The sequence below is a fragment of the Larimichthys crocea genome, chromosome XIII (genome assembly GCF_000972845.2).
Source record: "Larimichthys crocea isolate SSNF chromosome XIII, L_crocea_2.0, whole genome shotgun sequence".
In the NCBI taxonomy this organism is placed as follows: Eukaryota; Metazoa; Chordata; class Actinopteri; family Sciaenidae; genus Larimichthys; species Larimichthys crocea.
The window spans coordinates 34,801,300-34,817,842 of record NC_040023.1 but is presented as its reverse complement, the minus strand read 5'-3'; the positions used below and the strand labels follow the sequence as shown (position 1 = coordinate 34,817,842).

Here is a 16,543-nt window from a genome sequence, read left to right as displayed (position 1 = left end):
GTAAATGCAGTGATTTCCAGCAGCGGAGGGTTCGTGGATGTGACAGTGACGCTGCTGCTCTGATATTCCACTCCCCGTCTCTGTGAAATCAGCTGTTTGACATGAACTCAGAGAGAAAATCTTTGTGGCCTCTGTGACACATGATCAGGAACCACAACATGAATCAACCTCAACGTTCAAGTCTGGTGAAACACTGCTCCCTGCAGGATGTTTACCTCCACTGCAGATTAAAGACAAACATGTTTGATCACTAATCTGTGCTGAATTTAACAGATTTATACCGTAAATGTAAAAAAACACGAGCATGAGAGACAAACTTACCTAAAACTTCATTATTTTAAATACAAGAGAATTATTTTTTGTTTGTTGTGATTTCAAGCAGAAGTTTCCTGGCAACAGGTGACAGACAATGGAGGTGGAGAAGGTAAGGACACTTTTAAGAGCCCGAAGGCAAATGAATGTAACTTTTGTTTGCTTATATACTTTATCATATCTTCTTCTCTCATTTTAAAACACAGGAAATAAAGAAGTGTCTTCAGAAGTGTGGAATAAGGAGGGACGTTGATGTTTTCCAACTGAGCCTTGCCGAAAAGTGAGACTAACTTTTCTTTTGCTATTTAAATGTAGACAGATATTACAATCTGTTTTTTTTCTGAGCAGAAAACTCACCAGCGTCCCTGACCTGTCCAGATTTCACTTCCTGAGGGAGCTGTGGCTGAATAACAACAAGGTAAAAACTGGATTTCAGCGAGCAGATGATTCTCCTCGAGTACAAAACAAAAACATTTGTTTTCACTTTGAATCTTTCAGATCAGAGAGCTCAGCTGTCGTTCCCTCAACTGCTGCTTGACTGAACTTTACCTCCACAACAACAGCATCAAGTCTATTTCTGGTAAATCTTTGTTTCTTGTTGTTTGTCTCTGTGTGTTGACCCTGTGATGAGCTGCTGATCTGTCCAGGGTTAAGGATACCCCGCCTCTTGACCCTGATGATGTAATGCACGACAGTATGTAAACTAAAGAGACGTTGCTGACCAGAAAGATAAACCATAACGTCCTGCTCCTTTAATCTTAATCATAAGACACATTTGAACTTGGTGTTGTGGAAGATTCCCCAGAATTTTACTGTGTGTTACAAAATACATCAAGTGTGTTGGTTAGGAAAAACATTTACTTCCTTTAGGTCCTCTGAGCTGAAGTAACGGCATCAGGCTTTGAAGCAAAAGGGAAAGCGCCTTGAACTGAAGCCTTGACTCGTGAAAAGTCCTGAATCAGACCCCACAGCTCTGGTAACAGTATGATGGTGCTGGAATGGATTAATATGGCATCTGAATGTGTAAAAAGTGTGGTTAGGAGTGGGCGTTGAGCGGGCGTTAGGGGTGAGCAGCTTTGTCTTCGGTTCGGAGTCAACTCTGGTTTTATTTCTTGCACAAGAATAAACTCTGTTCGTGCTCTTCCTTGAATCTTTCATGGTCTTCCAAGACTTCGGTAGATCTTCACTTTCAGCTTCTTATCTCCAACAACAGCTATAAAATGTTCAAAATGTTTCGTCTTACTGACCATTGGGACTAAGAGATGGCTCAAAGCGTGTTGGTTGATCTTTGTTTTTTTCATGTTATGGATGTAGTTTCAGTCCCAACTTGTTGACAGATTTCAGTAGAAGCTATAAAGACCTTTAACCCGCAAACAGCAAGACTGCTCACTGTTCACCTTGTATCCTTTTTATTTATTTAAAGACTGTCTGAATGTTTCCTGGTCTTTCATACAGGGGCTCTAAATCATCTGACCTGCCTCCGACTTCTCTTCCTCCACAACAACCAGATCCGAGGGCTGGACGACACGATGCACGAGCTGAGGAGGATGCAGCAGCTCCAAACTGCAAGTGAGTGATGAAAGGGTGCGCCCAGCAGATCGAGAATATGTCTGGAACTGGAAACTTCTTTTTCTTTGCAGCTTTTTTCCTCAACCCCATCTCTCATCAACCTGGGTATCGCCACCATGTGATCCACTGCCTGCCGTCGCTCCAGGTTTTAGATGGAAAAGGTGAGATCTACAGACATTCAGAGGGACATCTGACCTGTCACAAAAAAAGTCTGCATCAGTTGCACGGTGTCTGTTTGTTGTGCTGTCAGAGGTGAAGTCGGCGGAGAGGAAGAAGTCCTTCCAGATGCACAGCCAGGAGCGCCATCGCGTCCTCCAGTCTGTGGCCTTCTGCAGACGGGCGACATAACTCCACGAGCGGGAGAGGATGTTTGTTATTAACGCTGGCCAATAGTCTGATCATTACACAGTGAAAACATGTGTTTGCAGTGTTTTAATAACTCTGTGGTCTGCTCAGAAATGTTTCATAATGATCAGTCAGAAGACATCGCGGTACGTTTCATTGTCCTGCTTACTCTGGGGAACACCACTGATCTTACACATCAAAGTCTGTCTGTAGGTCTGCATGTGAAGAAAGTTGGTTCCAGAAGGAGTTGCATAAAACGTTTGGTTGGGGCTTCCTGTTACATCCCTCAAATGATTGGGACTGAAGTTCCAAAACTAAGAGCGTAGTTATCTTCCAAACCGAAGTAATCACAAAGCCTGAACGTTAGAGGCTTCACAAAGATGACAAGCTGTTGTAGACTGCAAAAAATGTGTATTTAATTAAAGAAACAGTTTGTAGAAATAGGTATTTTTGCAATATAGCAGAGTGTAATCCCACCGTGGTAAATATGGACAGCAGCACTCATTATTTGTTCTGACTACATTACTTATGACACAGCCAAACATCTCCTCTATCGTTTTGTCCGGTTACGTTACCCACTTGCCCAGCTCCTGTTCTAGCACAACAAAAAACCTCCTCTTCTTCTCTGTGGTACAAACACTAACACTCCCCCTGATGCTCACTTACTTCACTGTCCATCAGGAAACTCTGTAAATCACAGAGAGTTGAGGCGGAGCAGCCAGACCTTCATAGTTTCACCAAAATCAGTGAAACAGTTGGTGCCGTGTGACTTAGTGCTGGCTTCACAAAAACACTTTGAAACAGTAATCCACGCCTTCATCACATCGCGGCTGGATTACTGTAACGCAGTCCTCCCTCGCATCACGTCTCCAGTTAGTTCAAAATGCTGCTGCTCGCTGGCTGCCTGTGCATTTTTAAAATCAATTTTAAGATTCTTTTATTTATTTTTAAATCTTTAAATGGACTCGCCCCGCCTTACCTCTCTGAGCTGCTCCATCCATACACTCCTGCCCGGCGCCTCAGGTCAGCTGATCAGCTGCTCCTGGACGTACCAAGGGTTAAACTGAAGCTCAGAGGGGATGAAGCCTTTTCAGCTGCTGGTCCTAAATTATGGAATGACCTCCCTCTACACATTAGACAAGCCCCTTCACTGTCCATTTTTAAAATGTGTTTTAAGACCCATTTTTATTCCTTTTAAGCATGAGACTCTGTTTCTGTTTTTGCTTTATTATTATTGTTTTTATATTGTTCTTCTTTGTGTCAGCCATGGCTGTCTTTAAAGGGCTTTATAAATAAAGTTGAGTTGTAAAGCGATACGTACTTCTCTACCAGGAGCATCCAGCTGAACTCAGAGATGATAAAGAACTGAGACTCAACACGGTTACCTTGATGAAGTTGGTCTTTATTTCATGTGATTAAGCTCAAGTTGTTGGACATATTGGAAATGATCAGTGCTGAGGACAAACAAAGCCCCGTTGGACCGGTCTGTGTCCGATCAGGCTACACAATAAATGAAAGAACCAAAAACAAACATAAAACCTTTGTGTCCTGGTCATGATGTTCTTGTGCTGTGTTACAATGATCGACACGTTTTATATTTTATGGAGTGAAAAAAAAAAAAGAACCCTTCATTTTGTTACCGTTGGGTAAATCCTGAGCTTTAACGTCTGTCATGATACGCTAAGAGTAAATTGTTTATATTTAAAAATATACTTTTTTTTTTGGTCAATATTGTGCAGCCATGCTATCCACTCACAATCATGGAGGTTATCAAGTACAAAACAAAACGGCCCCATAACAAATCAAGTACACGGCAAACAAACGGCTACACGGTCACTTCCTTCCTGCGCGGGTTGCTACGGTTTCTTAAGGCAGAATTACGTCCCATCGTTCACGTCTTTACCCTCCCAGTGACCTCTACCACAAACACATCAGCCTATGTTATTTTCACATTCACGTACGACAAAACCGTCCGAAAAATGAACATATAAAAATGACAAAACGATGAACCGCTGTGGCACAAACCTCCCTCGTATGCTTTAGTGTCTCCCTGCCTTTGTGACAGTCCGTCAGTAATAAATATCTCGTCTCCGAGCTGGACCAGTCTTTGTCTGGCTTTCAGTCTCACTTGCCAGTCTGCTGTCCGTCTGTGGAGCGTGTGTGGATGGATTCTGGAGTAGCTGGCTGTTCGGTGTTCCTCAGTTGTCAGCAGCCGCGATGGGAGCGGGGTTCGAGGTTTCCGCTGCAGAGTCTGAAGAGGCGGCCTCGCTGCTGGCGTCCACCGAGAGCTCCTGCATGGAGTCTGAGGCCTCCTGCACGCCGCTGCTCTCCTCTGAAACACAGACAATGTGGCGAGACGTGACTTTTACAGAATGAAGACAACCGATGTCGAAGTTAGACGTCAACGTGCTTCATCTTCTGTCATGTTGGTTTAATAAACTTTACTTTAACCTGAACTTTTACAAAGAAGCTTTCATGCAACTTAAAATTCAGTTTAACATGTTTTTACCAAATATCTCCACAGTTATTCAGAAAATGTTTACGGTAATAGAAAAGTGCATGAATAAACTGGATTATTTAAACTGCTGTGTTATTTTTTAAGCTTTCTCATCATTAGTACTGATTACTTCCTTTTTTGTCTTTGAAAAATAAAAGACAAACACCCTGAGCTCTGAATATTTATTTAGATTTTGCATCTCCAATCCTAAAACAGATGCACAGATGTTTGATTGATGTGCAAGCTTTCAAGGTTTTTACGAATCTTTGACTTAAACACACTGAAGGACAGTTTCACCGTGACTGAAGATAATTTTTAGTAAGTCTGAAATTAATTTCAGATAATCGGCGTTTAGAATGATTTAATTATTATTCAGATGATGATCTGTGTGCAGGACAAGCAGCAATCTCCTGGGATGAAAAAATGAAGCCAACACTGAAGTGAAGCCAGAAACTGCAGTTCCTCTAATGTCCACTTGAGGCTGGCTCCAGAAGTGAGTCAGTCTCCATAAGTCCCCATGTTAGACAGCAGAAATAAACATGTTTACAGCCTGGTACAAAAAACAGTTTTGGTCTCTGTAGCTAATTTCCCCGTTCATGACAACTGTACGTACATCTACATCAGTTTACGGTGTGGGATCAGTGCTGTTGTGTTGTTGTTGTTGTTGTTGACGTACCGTTGCTCTGCTGCATCCTCAGTTTGGCTGATTCGGCCTCTTGCTTCTCTCGCTGCTCTTGGAGAGTCTTGCAAACTTTCTTGTGGGTGAACCAGTGCATCTTTTGACAGGCTTGGCCACAGTAGATCACCTAGTGCCAAAAAAAAAAAAAGTTTACTTCATGTAACTGAATAAAACACAAACAAAGGAAAGAGGAAATACCAATGTTTGTGTGTTGTTGAAAGAAACTGCTTTAATTCGTGTGGATGAAAAGGAAACGGCTGGTTTTTGTTATCATGCTGATAACACACAGTCCCCAGGCAGTGACGTTTTTAACTCACTGTTGTTCTGGTTCACTGCTGAGAAGCTTTTTGCAAAAGGCTCCATGTTCTACATGTTTCTGGATATATTGCTCTTGTTATGACACGCACCATTTTACAGATGGAGCATCTCTTCTCGGCTCCCTTCTCTCCACAGGAGGTACAAAACTCTGCGTCCATGAAGCCGACCTGACCCGTGATGGCCTGAGTCAGCACTGACAGAGCTGTGGGGTCGTTACCCTGCAGTGACGGAAAGATCATTCAAAACATTCAAATCTAATGTGTAAGCGGGTCTAAAAGAAATCTAGACATATTTTCTCTGCTCACTCACAATCTCCACAGGAGCGACACTCCGCACCAGCTGCTGCAGCAGAGTGGCGTCACAGTAAGGAAACTTGCGGATGCACTCCCTGATGAACTTCTCTTGGTACACGGGGAAGCCGTCGCCGTCTCGACCCTTCAGCAAACTGCAGGACAGAAATCGACACAACAACACAACAACTGAAACTAGTTTTCAGAGCTGCTTCTGTGTTTTTAAACATTCATTTTAATCCTGAGATTTAATGTTAGTTTCAACCGACATCAAAACCTGAGAAGTTCCTTTAAAAGTCCCCATGAAACTGAAAGGAGTGTCATTGTCTTCAGTAGGGATGTAACGATACATCGTGACACGATTAAAATCGGTACAAATGCATGACGACTCGCATCGGTTGACAGAAAAAATGAATCGCGATTCTTGGTGAATGCGAGAGAAGTAGGATATGTTCTTTTTCGTCTTTTTTAAAATTAGAAATAGGTTACGTTGTGGCTGCAGCTTCTACTGCCGCATCTGCCTTTCTGTGTCACACACACCTACACACATGCGCAGTAGTGGTAATCGGCGTCAGGCCTGACTGTACCGTAAATGATACCATAACACAGACTCTCCAGGAATTCACGATGTTGCGATTTGCAACTTCAACGCAACTTCAGTGAATCCCTGTGAATTCAGGGCGGTGTTGCAATTTTAACCAATCACCGCAACTTCGTTTTTATTTTCAGTTAGCTCATACTTCAAGCTGAAAGGTAAGGGTCAGATCAGCTGCTTGCTGGCAGCCCTAATAAGAACACAAACTGTTTGAGAGTTTCCGTAAAGAGAGATTTTTTTCCTACAAATAAAAAGATAATTTTATTTGGTCAGAATTTGTCTGTAGCTTTGATTTAAAAAAAAATCGTGAAAAAATCGTGACTCGAATCGAGTCGTGAGTTGAGTGTATCGTTACATCCCTAGTCTTCAGTATATATACGCGTTTCAGTGCCATCATCTACTCTCAGGGTACACGACTGGACCTAGAACTGAACCTCAACCTTTGTATCCAGCGCTGGTCAGTCCGGCAGGGAATAGAAACGCCCACAGAGGTGATTTTCTTGCCGGGTTTGGCTCTCGACATCCAGAGTCTGTTCGGTCAGCTGCATGACTGACCGAAGTAACGAGAATAAGCGATTCACTACTTAGAAATCTTTCCATCAGGAAAATTGTGAAAGTGTTTGAACCCGGTCTGGACTCCCGAGCCCAGTTCTGTAGATTCATTTCAAAGAAGCCCGACCGTAGATGCATGTAGCGGCACTCAGACTGTATCAAACAGGAAGGAAAAGAGACTTCACGGGGACAATTTGGATGTTTAGTGCTTAAAAGAGCCACAAATCTTTAGTCTCACCTCTTGATGAGGCCGTCCAGCTTGTCCTCGCGGTCTTTGAGGAAGGAGGCACACTTTCCCAGCACGCAGCTGATGTAGTGCATCTTCATGGCCAGCACCTCATTCATGTCCTGCTGCTTGATGCACTTCTCGCAGATGAGCTCCATCACCCGGCGGCATTTTTCCAGAGCCTCCGCCTCCGCCAGCAGCGGGTTCTCCTTCACCAGCATCACCATCTGCAGAACACAGGACATGAGGCGACACGTTTGAGGCACAACAGTGATGCTAGAAACTACAGAGCGTTTCCTAGTTGTGTATTTTTGGCACAAATGGAGCCTCCATGAAGAACATGCTGGTTTCCAATCTAACTAATCACAGCAGCTGATTAGTCCTCTGATTGCTCGTCTCCGCGCTACGTGAAGGAACATAATCAGTGAAATACTCGTACGGATGTTGACCATTTCTCTACTGTTAGTGGAGAAATTAAGAGGTGGATGAGGGAGCTGCAGGACGGAGCTCTGACATTAACAATCACTACATCACAGCCTCTTTTTGTCCCCTTGTCCAGCTGTGTCCTACCTTGACGGGGTTCAGGTTGGTGCTCATGATGACCTTATGAAGGGGTCCGGCCAGTTTGGAGGGCAGCTTGGGCTCCTTCTCCAAACCCTGTGACTTGGTGTAGTAATCCAGCCTGGCGCGGGAGAAGAAGTTGTTGATGACGGTGACACAGTCGTGTTGCCCTGAGGACAGAGAAGAGGAGGCAGCGGTTCATTTTTCCAACATGAACAAACAGAGAAACCTTAAATCTTTCTGTCTGTATGGGAGCTACTGTAAGAATGTGTCTGATCTCTGACTTTACTCAAAGAGAATTAAATAGAAACATTTTGACGTCTGTGTAAAAACAATATAAACTAACCACTGTGCATATTTTTCTATTTTCTAAAGACCTGCGAGAGTTCACGACATCAAGCTGGTCGTATGATTATAGAGTTGATCATGTGAGGATTAAAATACTCTGTATTGACCAGAGATGTATAAAGTACTGGAGTAAAGGAGTGGAGTAGAAGTACAAGTGCTATATCAAAAAACTGACTTGAGTAGAAGTTGAAGTGTTCTTTAAACACCATACTTAAGTAAAAGTACTAAAGTATTCAAAATGTTTTGTACTTAAGTATTGCAAGTAGAAGTATGTAAAAAATTGCTACTCAAGTACTGAAAGTAAAAGTACAAGTAAAAGTACAAGTACAAGTACTGTTGTTTATATTATTTCAAATATTTATTAAGGCACAACTTCTAATGTTACAGTGTTACAATGTTCATGGTAGAGTTCTGTGATTTCCCATGGTCTGTGAATGCGTCTGAATGAATGCGAGAGCGAGGGGGCGGGGGAGCAGGTGAGAGAGAGCGCGCCTGGGTGAGTCAGGTGTATGACGTACGGCGCACGAGCGAGGTTGATGTGAGACCGGGACTGTTCTGTTGGTTTTTTGGCGTGGTTACGGCCGACAGTCACCGAGTCCTGGAACCAAACCGTTCAGCAATAAATGCAGGTTTGTTAAATATCGCCTCGTCATTCATCACGTGTCCGGCTGGACGCTACAATAGTAACGAGTAACGATTCAGCACATGAAAAATGTATCGGAGTAAAAGTATTAAATTCATCAAAAATATGTAGTGCAGTAAAAGTAGAAGTTGGGGAAAAAAATAATACTCCAAAAAAGTACAGATACTGCATTTTAGTACTTAAGTACAGTACTAAAGTAGTTCCACTTCGTTACTATACATCTCTGGTATTGACAATATAACACCTTTTCTGTCAAATTTAAGTTTAATTAAGTAGTTAATTACATCTCCGATGTTGTTGTGAATGCTATTTACAAATCAGAAACTCATAATTGTGCTGTACCGCTACAGCATTCAATATTTGAGGGAACACATCATCTCATTAAATTTGTTTTTCCAGTTCATAACTTGTTATCTTCCGCCCTGATTCCCACTAGACTTTTGGTTCGTGTCATTTCACAACTTGCTGAGTCACTGGCGGCAGTTTGTCTGGCATGATATAAAGAAGAAAACTCAAAACAAAAAGGTAGTCCTGACACGTCAGCACAGAGTTACAGAGTAATGTGGGGACTATTTAACTCGCAGGAGAAAATTATGTTCTCTGCTATCAGTGCAGAAAAATCTATGGAAATTAAATGCCTTTTTTCCCCCGTGCAATTTCAACCAAAAAGTACACAGGTTAAATCGTAATAATGTCTCTTAAAATACACTAATTGTGTGGGTAAACTGAAGCCTTTCCACCATTAGACCAGCAGAAGTATATGTGTGTATTTGGTGGTGTGTGTGATCTCTTGTCTTCGAGTGTGTGATGACACGAGGCTTAAGGACGCCGGACCGTTGCGTGAATGATCGCACGTCACATCCAGACGTACCAACAAAGGCGGCCATCTGTGCGGCGGTCCTTCCCACGGAGTTGACCACGTCGGTTTCCGCCCCCGCGTCCAACATCATCCACGTGATGTCGGTCTTACCTACAGGCACAAAGGAAGGCGAGTCAGGACTTTTCAAAATAAAATACTTATATATTAACGAGTTATATTAACGTCGTACCTGACAGGCCGGCGAACATCAGCGCCGTGTATCCGTGCTCATGTTCGTTACAGTTCACGTCGGCTCCGTGTTGCAGCAGCAGCTTGCACATGTCGGCTTTCCCTTTGTACGCGGCGTGCATGAGAGGGGTCATCCCATACTGTGCACGAGACACACACACAAAAAAAAGCTTGATTGGTTCACACTTTCTTTTTTACATGAGCAAAAACTCACACAACAAAACGTCCACTACAAACAGCTGATTTTGACAGGCGGGCATGAAAAAGGATGACAGACGCTCTTCAGTGTGGTGACTCACAAGCCCTCTTGTCCCACACATATGTCACTAAACAAAGGGACAAAGAGCTCTGCTGGTTTACTCTCCTACAAAACTAACAAACCTTAACTGGAACCAACACGAACTGTGAGGACAAACCTCGATCTGTGCCTCTAATGATTACACTGAAGTCAGAGATACAAGCTGGTGTTTTTACCTCCAACGACAAGAAAATAATGAAAGAAATATAATTCAACAGATGTTAGGAATTTAGGTAAATGTGTATGGTCGATGATCGTAAATCTTTCAGTTTGTGGCTAAAGGATGAACCAGGAGATACGTCACTGCTGGCTGCAGTCTTTACTTAATTAAGGGAGTACACCCCGATCTTCTTTACAGATTAAAAGTCTGCCTCGCAGCAGCAGAGAAGAGTCTTCGGAGACTCAAGTCAAACTGCAACAGGTTTATCAGTTAAGTTTTGTTTTTTGTGCCCTCAAAATTAATCATAATCATCCAAAAATAAACTTTAATTAGACAGTTACAAAGACAGAACACAAAACAAAACCACAATAACAATAAGTTAACAGCAATACATAAATAAAATGTGACAGAATATAAAAGTGTGTCTTTGAAAGTTGACAGAGTTTACAGCTCTGATCTCCTCAGGCAGGTCAGTCCACGGTCTCTGTCACCTCTGTGTATAAATCTGAGTAACAACCAAGAAGGACACACCTGAGGATATCAGGGAGTGAGATTCAGCTGAAATCTTGGTGCACGGCCTCCTGGGACTTTAAAAGTAATTAATTAAATCCTTAAAATCAACTCTGGAGATAACCCGCGGGCGGTGTAAGGAAGCCAGAATAGGTGTGATGTGATCATGCATCAAAACTGTCTCAATAAGTCAAAAAATATAAAGATAAAATCCGAAACTGGGATTAATATTCATCTCATGCCCTCCAACATGGAAAATCTCTTGTGCAATAACTTTACCTTCATAACTCCCTGTGCAATAATCTCACCTGTGTGTCACGAGCAATAACCTCATGTGCAATCATTGCATAATTGCTTTTAGCATTTGCTATGCAAATACAAGCAAGATGCAACATTCACTTCTTATGAATACACCCTGTTTCCTTTGCATAGCATCTATATTTTATTTGTATTTATATTGTGGTTTTATATTATTACCTATATTAGGAGCAGCACCTCGTTGAAGCCCCCTGTAATTTCATTCTGTTCTATCTGATGAACTTCACTTCATAAGCCCAGCACGGTTCATCTGTCCATCTTTAATGCAGTGTGTTTTTGTAGTGTGTGTGTGTTTGAGAGAGTGTGTTACCTCATCCAAACAGTTGACTCGGACATCCTTACAGCCCAGCAGCCTCGAGGCCTCTTGAACGTTTCCTAAAGTGGAAGATGTTACGAGAATTTTTAAGAAGAACCCTTGAATAAAGAGGACTGGATTCAAAGTATCAAAGTTTAAGTTGAATTTAATATTCTTGTACAAGAGTTTAACAGTGCAACACACACGAGGGTTACAGAGAAAAGGCTCCTCGAGGAGCTCTATCAGTTTCTTATACATTGTTAAAAAACGGGCTGTCTCTGACACCTCCCCACTGATACAGATAACATTCCTTTAGTTGGTTTACTGCTCAGTAATGAACACTATATTCTAGCCTGTCTCTCCTGTCCTTGTACCACTCATTTATAATTGTCCCTCCCTACCAGCCTCAGTAAATCAGAGAAGTATGCGAGACATACAAAGAACAGGACAGACACTCTGTATGAGTTAAGACATCTGCACCCCAGGATAATCCTAATTTTTTATAACAGAAGAAATTCAACATTATTGCTGGGGCAGCAGGTTTGAAGGTAGTCGACAGACACAGACTTAAAGGCCAGTGATGTTGTGTGGGGGTGCAGATGGACTCGCTGACTGTGGTGTCAGAAAGGAGGACGCTGTCTAAGGTCTAATCCTGGACTCTGACTCCCCACCCAGTCCAACTTCAGCCAGAGACTGCTGGCACCAAGATAAGTGATGCACGATATATAAAAAATTTCAACCGATAACCGATAATTTCCCGATTTAGTTTGAATCAATCACAAAGCTCCTGGTTGTTACATAAAGACAAAGAGGCTCTGAAAGTGAAGTGTGACCTCTTGGTGCGATATACCACCTTTGGGTTGTTTACTTCATTCTGGATCGTCATTGGTGGGTCAAAGGTGAAAGTGGGCGGTACTAATCAATTCTCCTGACTCTGATTGGTCGACAGGTGACAGGTGCCAATCATAAAATAAATAAAACTCAAAGTCTTCTTTCCTCCTCTCATCCTCGATGAACAACTTTTGCAAACAGCAACGTTGTTATCTTCTGCCACATTGGTGAAGACATGTTCATTATTAGTCTGGCAGAGACGGGGCCAAGGCTTGGGTCTTACGATAATGTTTGGGGCTACTCGGCCTGCAAACAATTTCCCCAATTTTTATGAATTTATCGGATCTTTTATCGGTTAAAATTCACCTATCGGGTCGATAAAAAAATGACAATTTCTCCCCATATATCGGCCGATATTTTATCGGTCCGATAAATATTGTGCACCCCTAACCAAGATGCTCCACAGAGCGACACAAGAAGTCTGTCCTACCTGTGAGCATCAGCCTCTACAACTCCTCCCTCATAATAATAATAGATAGATAGAGAGATATAAATACTTTTAGATCCCGAAGGAAATTAAGGTGTCCAGCAGCAAAAACATGTAACACATTACACAAAAAACAACACATCCAGCCCATCAGTCATTGCACATGCCCTGCATACATACATACATACATTCACTCAACTGTCTTTCAAAAAACACCAGGTAGTAAACAGGGTTCCCACACCTTTTTCATGAACAAATTCAAGCACTTTTCAAGCACCTTCAGCACCATTTTCCCATTTTTCCACACCTTTAAATAGGTAGCCTACTAGTTGTGTTTGCCCATGATGGCATGGGAACGCACGGTGCCACTGTAGGCATAAAATAATGGGGTCTAATTAGCATATTTCATATGGTGGTAGATGACGTTTTGATTTTTAACTAATTGTGAATTGGCTTGTATGTCCAGCTTGTGAGGCGTGTTTTGGTAACTACCATAGCGCAATAACAGTGACAAATGCCTGAAGGGGGCTAAAGAATGTCTATCAGCAGACGAGTATTTCTTTTCAGTGTGTGGAAACCTTTCACAGCAAAGACCCAATCCACACTTACTGCCCCTGTCCATTAACAGATATCAGTAGTCTGTATGAATCAGTATGTTGCTTGTACCAGCCCCAGGAAGACAAAACACAGACAAGAGACACTCAGTGATTTACTGGAATGTAATGTAAAAATCCGCCTACTATTTCGGCCAGCATGTTGGCAGTCTGTTTATTTTAATGTATGGCTGAGTGTGGGATCTCATGCTGAGATCACATCATCTGTCGATTTAAGTGTCAAGCCACGTGTTGAAATAAAGTGTGAACTGGTGAAGACTGACATGTTGAAAGAATTCAAATTAACTTTACGAAACACAAAAAGCATTTGCGTGCAACCACATAGCCACTATGAATTAATAAAACTTTCGCCCAAGCAGGGAATGTCAATTTCAAGGTTTTTTGTTTATTAACAAATAAAGTCTACTGTTATTTCTCGAGTATGAATAATGAGTTCTGCATGTAAAGCATCGGATCAAGCGCGTAGCCGCTTAGGAACATTTTTGTTTTCTCGTTGGTTTATTGAGATAAGACATCACACAAATTTCAGCAATTTTCAAGCACTTCACAAAAAATTCAAGCATTGTTCAACAACCTTGAAAACACTGAATTGAAATACAAGCATTTTCAAGGAATTCAAGCACCCGGGGGAACCCTAGTAAAATGTCATAAAAATAGAAAAATGTCATACGGGTAAATAAAAAAAGCATGTCATGGAATGAATAAATAAAAAATATTAGTGCAAAACAGGTATGATGTGGGGTGAGATGTGGTGGCACAGTTTTGGAGAAAGAGAATAATAATAATATTATAAATAAAAATAAAAATAACAAAAAGAGGTTTCACAGCAGCTAACAGGAGAAACACCTCTGTATCTTTATTATAGATAGCACAATATGCTCAATAACATGCATGTTATTATTATTATTAGTATTATTCATTATTTTTATTTACCTTATATTATAGAATTATTAGGACTTATTATTATTATCGAATTGTAGTAATTGATTATTATTTATATTTTGTATACTATTTATTTATTATTAATTTTTATTATTCGATATTATTATTATTATTCATTGATTTCTTGTTATTATTTCATCGTCTAGTTTGAGCATTTGACCGGTCAACAGTCTTAAGTTACTCTTCCTGCTGCTACTTCATTCAGTTATTAACCGTGTGTTTTCGACAGCTCTCGAAAGTCCCCGCGCGTCGACATACAGTGACTAATCAGTCTAGACGTGAGTTGTGATGTTCGGTTTATTATATACAGTGAGTCGTAATAACAGATGGAAAAACTGAATACGGTGTTGGTTTTCATACAAGTACAACCGCTTGAATATCCGGCTGTGGCTTTCCAAGGGGGGGATGTAGCTTTTAGCCGAAGAAGAAGAGGCTTTCCCTCCGTGATAAACCGTCGAACACTCCTTCTCGCCTTGCAGACAGCATCGCCTTTTTGGTGCGGACCTGTTGAGAGATTAACATTTGAATTAAAAGCGAATAAAGTTGAATTTCTTGATAAATAACTCGCTTTGATCGCGTTGTTTCACAGCGGTGTGTGTGTGTGGGTGAGAGAGCTGACTCAAGCCGCAGCTGTCAGTTGGAATTCCACTGACGTGCTGGAAGAGGGTGTCAGCAGTTACGAACAAAAACATATATATTTACTAAGGTATAGAAATGTGAACCAGAAACGAAGAGATTGTTTTATGAACATTTAAATACACTACATAACTGAATAACATAACATGTATATTGTGCGGGCCAAGATGCTACGATTTGAGTAATGACAGCGGTTATCACCCCCTGGTTCTGTGAAATGATCCGTCCACAGAAGCTAAAAAGTTACATAAAGCAGCGAGAAGCTTCAGAGGAGACACATGTTGGAGGAGGCACACAGACACAGACACAGCGCACTAGTAAATATTATATATAGATATATATATTTATATATTAAGATATAATGATAATAATCATAGATATAATAGTTATTAGATATAGAGATAGATAGATAGATAGATAGATAGATAGATAGATAGTAGAATTAGATAGGATATTCAATTTTACTTCCCTTGCCTCATCCACCAATCTTCTCCTCGCTACACTGGCCAGACTCACTTGCCCACCATCTCCAGAATCTTCCATCCACCACATCACTCCTGTCCCTGCAGCCGCTCCACTGGCTCCCGTCAAACCTACATCGACTACAAAATCTTCTGCTTCACATTCAAAGCCTCCATCACCTCGCACCACCATCTCTCTCATTTTTTCTGGACGGAACCGCCTCTCGCCCTCAGATCTTCATCCTCCATCCACCTGACTTGGTCCCCTTCGCCGTCTCATCACCACCAGCTCGGGACCGCTTACCCCCGTCATGAGGAACACTACCAAAGAGAAGGTTATGATGCAGATGAAAGAGGACTATGAGGTAGCGGTGTTGAGAGAGGAGGCAGAAGAACAGTAGTTTAGATGGAGGCAACTGATTTGCTGTGGCGACCCTGACGGGAAAAAGCCGACCGGAGAAGAGCTAAGGGACCATCAACTCAAACGCTCCCCCATTCCCTCTGATTCTATTGTCCCCGGCCTCTTCACCTGTGTTTTTAATGTTGTATGGCTTGTCATGTGATACTTTATGGTTCTTTTTTTTGTTCCCTGTTATTTGCTGGCTACTTTTAGTTATTAAGGTGTCCCTTGGGGGGACAGAAGGACGTGCCTGGAAATAATGTATGAGTATTATTATGTTATTAGTATGATGAGTAGGATGTATTAGTATATGACTTAATAGTATTAAGAGAAAAGAATAAAAATATAACGGACAAACGGCAGGGCACAAGCATAAACAGTACGTACAAAAATCGACCATAGTAAATACAAGAGAATTATACAACTACACTATATTGTCAAAAGTATCATACAGCACACTTGCAGTATTCAAATTCAGTGCCAAGTCGCGACCGGCGCCCCTGTGCACAAGATGCCGGTACACTTCTGCCTGCGTTGTTCCTCTGCTTGTCTTGCAGTAGTCCTGCCTCCGCGGTCGGGTCACTGTGTGATGGACAGGGTGCTGCTCT

General features: G+C 41.8%; 1 protein-coding gene and 1 non-coding gene across 2 annotated transcripts in view; one reads left to right on the top strand and one right to left on the bottom strand.

Moving 5' to 3' along the window:
* Positions 1-450: 450 nt before the first annotated feature.
* Positions 451-2,300, top strand: LOC104935587 (uncharacterized). The gene is made up of 6 exons (XR_003463650.1): positions 451-592; positions 661-730; positions 811-892; positions 1,768-1,881; positions 1,953-2,042; positions 2,132-2,300. It is a non-coding gene; the product is annotated as an uncharacterized LOC104935587 (transcript).
* A 1,310-nt stretch (positions 2,301-3,610) lies between these two features.
* ankmy2a (ankyrin repeat and MYND domain containing 2a) overlaps positions 3,611-16,543 on the bottom strand; it is a 20,976-nt gene continuing 8,043 nt past the window's right edge. Inside the window, exons 2-10 of the mRNA XM_027287381.1 lie at positions 11,580-11,644; positions 9,985-10,123; positions 9,807-9,905; positions 7,954-8,114; positions 7,396-7,610; positions 6,030-6,165; positions 5,810-5,938; positions 5,400-5,529; positions 3,611-4,558 (exon numbers count right to left, since the gene is read on the bottom strand). Of these exons, the coding sequence (XP_027143182.1) occupies positions 4,425-4,558; positions 5,400-5,529; positions 5,810-5,938; positions 6,030-6,165; positions 7,396-7,610; positions 7,954-8,114; positions 9,807-9,905; positions 9,985-10,123; positions 11,580-11,644 (1,208 nt within the window). The 3' untranslated portion in view covers positions 3,611-4,424. The remainder of the gene's footprint in view (positions 4,559-5,399; positions 5,530-5,809; positions 5,939-6,029; positions 6,166-7,395; positions 7,611-7,953; positions 8,115-9,806; positions 9,906-9,984; positions 10,124-11,579; positions 11,645-16,543) is intronic.